Source organism: Rhagoletis pomonella, unplaced genomic scaffold (genome assembly GCF_013731165.1).
Source record: "Rhagoletis pomonella isolate Grant_MI unplaced genomic scaffold, Rhpom_1.0 Rhpom_scaffold_00002, whole genome shotgun sequence".
NCBI classification, from domain to species: Eukaryota; Metazoa; Arthropoda; class Insecta; order Diptera; family Tephritidae; genus Rhagoletis; species Rhagoletis pomonella.
The window spans coordinates 6,131,592-6,142,066 of NW_023458556.1; the positions used below are offsets into that span (position 1 = coordinate 6,131,592).

Consider the following 10,475-nt stretch of genomic DNA (forward strand, 5'->3'; position numbering starts at 1 on the left):
GAAATAAGCAAAATAAGCATGATCGTTAAAATTAAGCTTGGAAAAGCTGAATAAGCAAAATAAGCAACTTCAAGCGAAAGCTTAAACATTTCGACCCTTCTAATTATACACTGAGAAAAGAGTTTAGTTACAACAACTAAATGTGTTGCTCTCAACACGTGAATTGCTTAAAGTTACACGATTTGGTTACGGCTACTAAACCATCTGTTGCAAAAAAAATATATATTTACCTAATTCTTTTCGCAATGTAGCGCAACCAAGCTCCTTCCTAAACATGGATACATACATAAATATTCGAAAAATGCAATTCGTACTCTTTAAAGATGCATAATTATCAAGCCATCGCATTCTCCTGAGAACATTGCGCTACTAACGAACTGAGCAACTTTGTCTTTTCATAATAAGAGGAGCTTCAGACAATTTAAAGATGTTTATGACGCTTGCGAATTCACATCAACACAATATCAACAACTTTGAGTGCCCAACATCCAACTCGACGCCACTACATCCTCGTTCTATTGCTTTTCTACCACCACCATCACGAGTACTTCAACAATGACAACCGGCCGCCCTGTGTTGCCTCGCCGCAGCTGTAAAACTCTTAATTACTTACGCGCGCCAACTAACTACATACTTACATATGTATGTACATACATGTGTATATGTATGTATGTTTATTTATAAGCTTACACATATAAAAGAAAGCACAACTTGCACTTTCCACACGCACATACACACACACACACACACACACACAAGTGCGCATGCAAACTTGGAGCATTCAACAAAAAAAAAGTATCTGTATATTTTAGATGCAACAGCGATGAGAAGAAGCAGAAGTGCAAAGTTAGGGGGGCTGGAGCGAAGTCGCCAAGTCCAAAGGCGTGTAAGCGGGTGGGCGCTCGAACACGCGCTTTTGGAGCAGTGGCAACAGCGCCTGTCACACTTGCCATGAACACCCATTGTCAATGTTGGCATCGATTTTTGTTCCCCCCCCCCCCCCCCCGCCGACACTCGCACGCACCACATTTAGTCATTAGCATTGTAGAGCCACCACACCAGGAAGAGCGCTGCATCTCGCAAAAGGTTGTGCAGCGCACAACTTCCCATACAGAAAGACGTCGTCCCTGACCGCCTGCGCGCTCTCCAGTCGAGTGGAGTGGAGTGGAGTGGCTGGCTGCTCGAGAGGCGGGCGCTTCAAAAGTATCTCAGCAGCCGAACAACAGAAAAAAGGAAAAGTTTGCCATTGAAGCAAAACAGCGCAATGCCACCCCCTCCTCTAGCGTCGGCGCAACGCACTCTCCAACCGCTCAATGACACACGCGCAGCGACACTGCCGCGTTTTAGCTGCCTACCGTATGGCCATCCGCGTGTCACGAAGTCAGTGACACTACTATGCACTAAAAACTGATACAGCTGATGCAGATGGAGCGAGTGGCAGGAAGCTCGGAGAGCGCGACTACGCGAAAAACGTGTATTAAGTCTCAGCTCAAGTGGAGATTATTGTGTAGATTAGAAGAGAAGAGACAGAGTGTGAGAGAAAGGAAGAGAACGCAGCGCACTTTGACCAGTTTGCAGAAGAAAGGAAGTGAAATAGGCAAGCTTGCAAAGTGGGTAGTCGCGGCCTTCTAAGCTGAATGCCCACCATGCCGCCGTTGGGACGCGTTGTGCGCGTACAAAGTTAGGCTGTTAAGTAGAGCGAATCGCGTTGAAATAGAGCGCCACATTCCTGGTGTAGAGTTTGGCATCGCTGGCTTTTGGGTGTGCTGAGGACGGCGCACACACCCCACCAGCTGGTGCGCTTGCAGCCAATAGCAGGTGCAGTAGCAGATACACACATCGCTCTGCGAGAACCAACATTCTACAGATTAGCAAAATCGATGTGCAGAAAACTTTACAGGCAGCTTTCGCTGCAACAAATGTTACTGCTACTGTTGCTGCTGCAATGTGATGGTGAGTTGGAGAAATTTTGCAGGCGCTGCAAGCTGCTGTTGCAGGGGACTTGGGGCAAACAGCACTTGGAGAACGGATGGAGAGAGGCTGTGGGCGCGCCAAGTTGGAGGGGCCACTGTTTGGGTTTGGTGACTGGTGCTTTTGCAGCGGGTTTGTTACAAAAATTTCTGTGCGGCCATCAGCTGATAATTCACCGCTTTGAATGGTTTTTTTTTTTGCGGTTGTTTATGCTGTTTGCTGCAAGTTAAAAATATGTAGATATTATGATTTGGATGCATTTGCGTTTATACAAGTTACATATTGGATGTTGTACTTTCCATATAAAATAATAAATGCAGGAAATGGCGATGCCAAAAAGTTTAAAAATGCTGTGCGTTATATTTTTTCGAAAATATTTATTTTTTCGAAAATAAAAAATAGTATGTCTACTAGACAAGGGATCGCCCTTACGAAAGAAAGAAAAAGTGTAGTTTGAAAACCTATTTTTGAATTTTTTTTATTTTGGTGACATAAATATTTTAGGAGTAGCAGATTACTTAAAAGGTATTTTAACGGCTTTACATGTGCACTTTCTTTTAAGATAGTGAAAAAGATACGCTTAGTAGCAGATCTTTATCCAAAAATTGATTAGTCCAACCTCGTTTTATCGATTATTTTCGCGACAAGTAGGAGAAATGCCAAATATTAAAGTGAACAAAAATGGACGCTGGGATTTGACTGTGTAATGAGCTTCGATTGAGATTATATTCACATTTAAACGTACTTTGTTAAGCAGACATTCGTCACATACCGATTTGTATTCTTTATCGACGTCGATTCTGTCATTAACAACACTGGTCTACAAGGGTTTTGCGAATAAGACGGGACCTGGTGTTTCCGAACGGATTTTTCGTGCTGAACACGAATCTGGGGTCCAAAACTTCCCATCACGTCACGTTTTCGAGAAAAAAGGGGTTGAAACCCCTAAAAACAGCGTTTTTGGCCATTTTCGAAAAATTATAGAGCTGAACCCTGACGTGGTACAAATTTTGCATATATCAGAAATTAAAGGCTAAACCGTGCCCTTTCGAATGAGCCCTATGCCGAATTAATCGCATGCACCCTTAGATCAGGGATTCGTGTTCAGCACGAAAAATCCGTTCAGAAACACCAGGTCCCGTCTTATTCGCAGAAAAAAAGTTGAAATTTGTAGACCAGTGCAATTTATCGATATCACTCGTAATATATTTACAGCGCACTTCACTTTAATATAAACATTTTTTCCACCTTATATATGTACATACAGTCAGCGCCAAAAATATGAACACCCTGACGTTGCGTTATTTTTTATTTTCCATACCAAATTTTTCTTATGTACCAAAAAATGTCGTATTTTGATTGTCGCTTTCTCTTTTCGTGTTTGGTTCTAAAATAAAGGCAAAGGGTGAGACGATTTTGTGATCTTTTCTTTAAATGTCACACCCTTGTAAGGCAAAAAGGGCGACATTTTTTGGAAGAAACGAAATCACTATTATTTTTTTATTAAAAAAAATGTTAGTTCAGCAGCAAAAACCAGCAGAATCAATTTTTTTAATTTCATAATTTCATATGGAACTCGGGAAAATTTATAAAATACCAAAAAATTTACATACAAATTTTCAAGTTTTCAATTCCGTTTCTCAGAAAAGAGTACGCAGTTTTGTACCCTATTAAATTTTCGTACAATAAGGTGCAAGTTTCAAGTCTCTAAAAATTACCGTTGATATTTGGGGTTTTTTTTTATCGAAGGTGTTGCGCATTTTCTTCCATATAAAAATGGATTTTGTTCATGCGTTATATGGAAGAAAAAAATTCTCAGAAATCAACGGTAATTTTTAAAGACTTGAAACTTGCACCTTATTGTCCTAAAATCATCTAAAATCATCATCTCTAACCACTTATAAGCTACGGCAACCTATATGATACCTACTTACGTATGTATGTATGTATGTAAGATTAAAAAATAAAAGGAAATACTAACAATAAAGACAACAATGTTCTACTGGCATGTAACAGTAATTTAGAACTGCACTCCAATACTGGTAGTGAAGCGTAACACAGAAGCTCCGTTGGAATTTCGAGTCATTTTATGAACATTTCAGCGCATCACAAGTTTCACGTGGTCAACGGTAAAATACAATAGCAGCATAGCAAGAACGGAAGAGCAATATGTACACTAGACTGGGTCGAAAAAAAAAGTTGCTAATGTCCGCCCCTAAATTTAAAGATTATGTTGAGAGGGTTCTGGAAAAATTTTTTTTTTTTTTTTTTAACCCTCCGAAATACAGCCGAAATGGTTTTTTCGTTGTAACTTGGTTATTTGACGGCCGATTTTTAAAATTGATATGTCATTATTTTTGTCTTGAGAAGCTTCACTTTTCGTTCTTATGTCTTTTTAAGCTTTGAAGTCGCGTTCGCATGATAAGGGCAGAAACAAAATTTTACCCCCCCTAAAGCATATTTTTTTTCCTTACCAAACGAAAGTACTTAAAAATTCAAGAAAATGTTGCCTTCAAACTATATTACTAAAATAATCAACAAAAAAGTTATTTCACTTACAATATTTATTGCTACTTAAGCAAATTTTGGCGCGAATCAAGGCTTTTATATTGGTCTCGGCTTTCTAATTTTGCAAAAATGTGGCCCAGGCGCTTTTCATCAGTGACAGCACTTGCAGACTCACTAACAACACGCACAAACCGTTCGGTATTCTGGGAATGACAGAGGAACTCTAAAAAAAAATGATTTAAAAGTACTATAAGACCCGTGAAGTTTTTAGTTTGAAGATATTTACCTGGGATATTTATCACTTCATTTTCCGAAAATTGAAACATTGTAAGTTCACTATCTGGGTAGAACTGCACACAAGGGGGTTCCGTAATCTTAAACTGACTCCAATCGATCATGCTGACATACGACTTACTTTCAAAGTTTATTACGCCACGCTTTGGGACCTTGAACACGCGAAGCCCTGCTGGTGGATATTGACGTGCTGTTTTGATTTTTTCGTACCCATCATTACGTATCTCTGGATCAGCGTCGGTTATCATGGCTAATAATATATTTTCTGGGTGAAAATAATATGCATTATTTTCTATAGCTGAACGAAATCCTCTCAACATAATCCTTAAATTTAGGTTACTCTGTTGCATAAAAAAAATCAATTTTTGTTGTACTGTGTTATTATACTTACATCTGAAACTCATGTTGACCTGTGATATTAAAAGTGCTATAACTCCTTTGTTTATTATTTTAGTAATATAGTTTGAAGGCAACATTTTCTTGAATTTTTAAGTACTTTCGTTTGGTAAGGAAAAAAATATACTTTAGGGGGGGTAAAATTTTGTTTCTGCCCTTATCATGCGAACGCGACTTCAAAGCTTAAAAAGACATAAGAACGAAAAGTGAAGCTTCTCAAGACAAAAATAATGACATATCAATTTTAAAAATCGGCCGTCAAATAACCAAGTTACAACGAAAAAACCATTTCGGCTGTATTTCGGAGGGTTAAAAAAAAAAAAAAAAAATTTTTCCAGAACCCTCTCAACATAATCTTTAAATTTAGGGGCGGACATTAGCAACTTTTTTTTTTGTATGGGGACCGACCCAGTCTAATGTACACCCAAAAATGGGTGCATTCTGAAGAAATTACGAGACAACAACTTTTCTCAATTTACAAATGTGTTCGCGAATAAAAAAAAAATTCTCTACGCTTTCGCTTCCCCTTGCGAACACACAAAACTGTCCATTTGATTTTAACGTTCACATTAATTTGTTCCATTTGGTTATTCATTTGTATTGTGCGGAAAATTTGTTGTTTGAATTTGTTTTAAACGAATGCCGCAACAACCAAAACGTGAGTGACTTTTGCACCGAAGCAAAGGTTCTCCGAAAAGTACCTTCAGAAAATCAGTATGCAGCGAATTCTACATACGGACGTACATACATACATACAAACATACATATGTGCATAAATATTCGAAGCGATTTTTTCGAGTTGAGAATTTCAATTGTATTCGAAAATGTTGAAAACAAAACTTATTTAATTTTGAAAATTCCAAGAGTGTTTCAACAGCGGTAAAAAAAAATAAAAACCAAAGCCAAGTGATTTTGTTTAAGTAAAGAATATTTTTAAGGAACTTTCTAAAGAAAATAAGCTTAAGGCCCTCTCACATACACACGTATGAACATATATATAGCTTTCGCGTTGATTTAACGTCGCTTCGTTTGTTTCATTTAGGGCCAGTTGCTCAAAGCCTGGTTGACAGTAATCATCGGTTAACATCGTTATCGACGTTTATGACTCCATGCATATAACACGGTGTCGGTAACGTCGACAACCACGTTTATTCGGGGATTAGTGTCAACCATGATTTGAGCACTTGGCTCTAAGGCCGTCGGCCGATGATGAAGTGAAATAAAAGAAGATATTTGTGGGTTGCTATTTAGGCTGGGGTCTCTCAGATACAGAGATTATAGGAGCCAACGCCTGGCCTAATTCCCCGACTGCTTCCTGTCAGAACATCAGAAAACCTTTAACAAATGCCTGGTCAAACCTTGAAAGGTAAAGGTTTACCTTGGATCTCCTTGTAGATATTTCCGGAATGACACTTAGACTTGTCTGTTTCATTTTGAAAATGCTGAGCTATTTTCCGCCCTATTCCCACACAACAACAAAACATTTTACCAAAAAAGAAGTGCTGTTCCATAGAAAAAGTCCATCCATTAGGCTACGAACTCCTACACCATCCGCCAGAAGTAGCCCTTAGCAACTAGATATTTCCTTTTTCCAAACCCAAATAGCTGGGCGGTAAGGGATTTGGGTAAAATAAAGTGATCATTACTGAAATCAACGCTTATTTTGAGGACCTGAAAAAACCTATTATTTGGAAGGAACTAAAATATTGGGGAAAAGGCTGGAGCTAGCAGGAGGATATATTGAGAAATAAAGCACTTTTAACTAACTTATACACAATAAAATATTAAAATATGCGAAACAAGCGAGTGTTAGGAAATCTTTAGTTTTAACACTAAGAATATTTTTGAGGTGGTTAGGGAGGGTTGCCACCCGTTTAAAAAGTTAAATTCACATTATTTAACGAGTTTAATGAATTATTAAAATAATGCTATCAATCGAATTTGGTTTGACAAGGCTCGGAGGGTTGTCACATATTTTGAAACTACTTTTGACGAGGGTTGCCACCTGTTTAAAAAGTCGAATTTAATTTACTTATATGCAAACTATTTGAAGTATGAAAATACGGGTGCCAAGCTAAAGAATGTTGAAGAAACTTTAGTTTGAACATTTAGAATGTTTAAAGATGGTTGACACATTTTTAAAAAGTTGCAAAAAAAACTATTTAATAAGTGTGAGGAATTATTAAAAGGTGGGTTTGAAAAGCTTTAGTTCTCAAATATATTTAGGAGGGTTGCCTCCTGTTTACAAAATCGAACTAAACTTAAATTAAGGCAAACAAGTAACTGAAATATGTATCACAGTTTGGCTATTAGGCCAAAGAGATTTAAGAAGATTTTAATTTGAAAATACTTCTGAAAAGGATTTTGAATATTCGTATTTAGTTAACTTATTCGCAAGTTTTATGAAATATTAAAATATGAGTATCAAGATCATTAGATGTGCACCGTTTTTTTCGAATTTTAATATGAGAGGTCGAAGTAAAGACCTTGGTCTGTAGATGTGCGATAAGATTTTATTTTTTGAAGTGAGAACGTTTATATCGGATTTGATGATGTAAAAAACCGGCACTATACGATACCTCTCTTCGCTCAGAAACGGCTGCACGGATTCAGACGAAATATGGCACTCGGATCGCTTATAAGTTTGACTAACATTTGGAATAGTTTCTAGGTTTTTGCTAAGTCTGCTTTCTTCAATCAAACATCGGAGGTGAGTTTCATCGGATTCATTAAAACCTTGAAAAGCAGTGGGATGTCCAGAATATATTTCATCAATTCTATTCTCTATAACTGAGGCAAGTCTTAACAGCTCCTTATAAATTTAGAAATGCTAATTTTAATATAATATATTGCACAGTTCACACAAATAATTTCCCTGCCTCCATTCGCCTTCCCAGCGCTTAGATGGTGCAATTTACCTATTCACACAAAACAATTGCAAAAGCGCTTAACTTTAATTAATTTGAATAAAATCACCTTCCCACTCAATAAAACTAACACGTTTTGTCAATTTGAGTGCAATCTTTATTGAAAATCACTTGGAAAGTCTTTGCCAAATGAGCAGCTCCACTGTCGCAGCAGTCGAAATGTGAGCCCAGCTGCAGCGAGTTTGAGCAGTAAAATCAAGCCAAGCTTTTTACAGCCAGCGAAACAATACACCAAAAGCAAACAGCCAGCCAGCCAGCCAAAAGGGTAATTGTGCACACGATTCTGAAGCCTGACGGCAGGCAGTGGCAGTTGCAGTGGCAGTTGTGGCATTTGCTGCATGTACATACATACATACATATAATTGTTGAATGGCTGCCGCTAAGCGATTGCGCTTAATTGCAACACCAATTCAATTCGAAGTGAGCATTTGAAACATCGAATGGAAACGTTCAAGCCGCTCCTTCATTTGCAACGCTCACCTCTCACTCATTCATACACTTAGCTATTTATTCATTCGTTAGCTCGTTCATTCAATTAAGATGGGAATTTCATTCATTTATTTATACATAAATGCTTTTTTGATTTGAATTTTGATTATACGCTCGCTGAAGTGTTATTTTAGTGCGCAACACTTTTTGTTAGTAAACATTTCAAGCGATTTCGCTCGCTTCTATGTAGTCTCTTTGTGGCAACAAAACAACATCACTTTGCTATTCATGGCTATTCAAAAGTATCCTCACTATTCGGGCAACAATTGCTGCTAACAATCGTTCAAATCGTCAAAAAGCAAGAACTTGCAACATTTTATCAGCGCAGAGCCAGCATTCGCTTGCCATCGGTTTTTAATAATTCATGCAGCTTGTCAATTTGTTGGCCCGCCATTGTTTCCCACTTACATTTCTCATCAATTCGTGCCTTTTGAGCATTCATTTCTTCCACTCAAATCACTTGGTTTCTTCTGTTACAGCGCAAAAATACTGCAACGCAGCGCAATTATGATTTTCTTCGACCGTCGTCCTTTTCATTCATTAATTCTCCAGCGATTTGCCAGCCAGACATCCATCCGGCTACCCTCCTCTACTATGTAGTATTTTATAAGCATATCTCACTTTTTAAATGCTCTATTCCGAGCCTTAGCCTCATTGCTCGTTGGGGCAGGGGGCGGTGCACGCCATCTTACCATCAACACCCGGCTCCTCTCAATCAAATTGCGTGCAAGAAAGTTTCCTTTTTGCAGCCACATCTTTGTTTCTTCTTCTGCTGCATTCTGCGAAATATTTTTCTGCATCAGAAACATTTATGTAATTTGTGTCCTTTGAAGTAAAAATAAAAAATTCCAATTGCGCAAAATGATTATTTGCATAAATTTCTATGCGATATTCTAATTGTATTGCCAGTCTAAGTAATTGCAATTTTTTTTGGCGAAAAAGCGAGGCTACACATCTGCATCAGTAGACCTTCGATAAGGCCAAAGTTTCTCAGCTAGTTTTTCTTTAGCAATCCTCCGATAGGTCAAATAAGCAATAGACCGTTATCTGAAATTCAACTATTTTTCGGCGTCGGTACGTAATGAACGGTTTGTTGAACAGTACTCCCAGAAAGCACTGCCGTAGCTACCCGCTATCACATGATCGATTCTGTTTCTGCTCCTTCGATTGAGGGATAGCCATATGACTTCATGGGTCATCATTTACAGGAAACTAGTACTGCAGACTGATCGTAGCATTTTTCAGGGCCCGGTAAAGTCGGTAAAACTCAGACCGTTGTCGGACATTGCGTCAAGGAAGCTGAACTTTCCGGTAGTGGGACTAAAAGCTTCTTCCCAGCTCAGCCTGGTATTGAAATTTCCTCTACGAGTCTTACGATACAAGCGATACAAGCTTTAGTCTTCCCGAGGGCATCAAGAAGCCCGGCTAAGCTACCCTTCCACTAATAGCCTGGAAAGTGGTGTCGCAGTGGTCGTCCACTAAAGTAGGGTGTCTCATTACCTCAGGACGTATTTTTCTTTTCAATAGAAGTTGGTTTAACGTGGGATGTTTATTTTACTATCGCCGTTATTGCTTTTCATTTTTTTCATAATACAGTGAGACAAAGTTGACAAAAATCAATTACAAAAAATACTACACCAAGTTTTCTGAAACTGTCCTAAACTTCTAAATTGAATCGAAATAATTTTAAAGCAATCCTTAATAGGAAGAAAATAGCAAATCTGGTTTAGGTAAGTAAATTTTAAGATTGCATACACTCTAAAAAATATTTGTTTAAATTTGCGCATATAAAGATAGGTAACCAGTTTCCTCTCTTAATGAATGCAAATTTAAACACTGCTTGCTTACTTTTACTTATCATATGTGTGGCGTAGAACAAATTTCAAATTT

General features: G+C 38.1%; 2 protein-coding genes across 2 annotated transcripts in view; both read right to left on the reverse strand.

Annotated features, from left to right (window-relative positions):
* Positions 1–10,475, reverse strand: part of LOC118732920 (intraflagellar transport protein 140 homolog) — a 192,858-nt gene that overhangs the window by 74,494 nt on the left and 107,889 nt on the right. The gene's annotated exons all lie outside the window — the stretch shown is intronic.
* LOC118732926 lies at positions 4,454–5,071 on the reverse strand. Its single transcript, XM_036462053.1, has 2 exons — positions 4,766–5,071; positions 4,454–4,702 (listed from the first exon to the last, which is right to left on the reverse strand). Exons 1-2 carry the CDS (start codon positions 5,019–5,021, stop codon positions 4,542–4,544), a joined length of 417 nt encoding a protein of 138 aa, XP_036317946.1. The 5' UTR covers positions 5,022–5,071; the 3' UTR covers positions 4,454–4,541.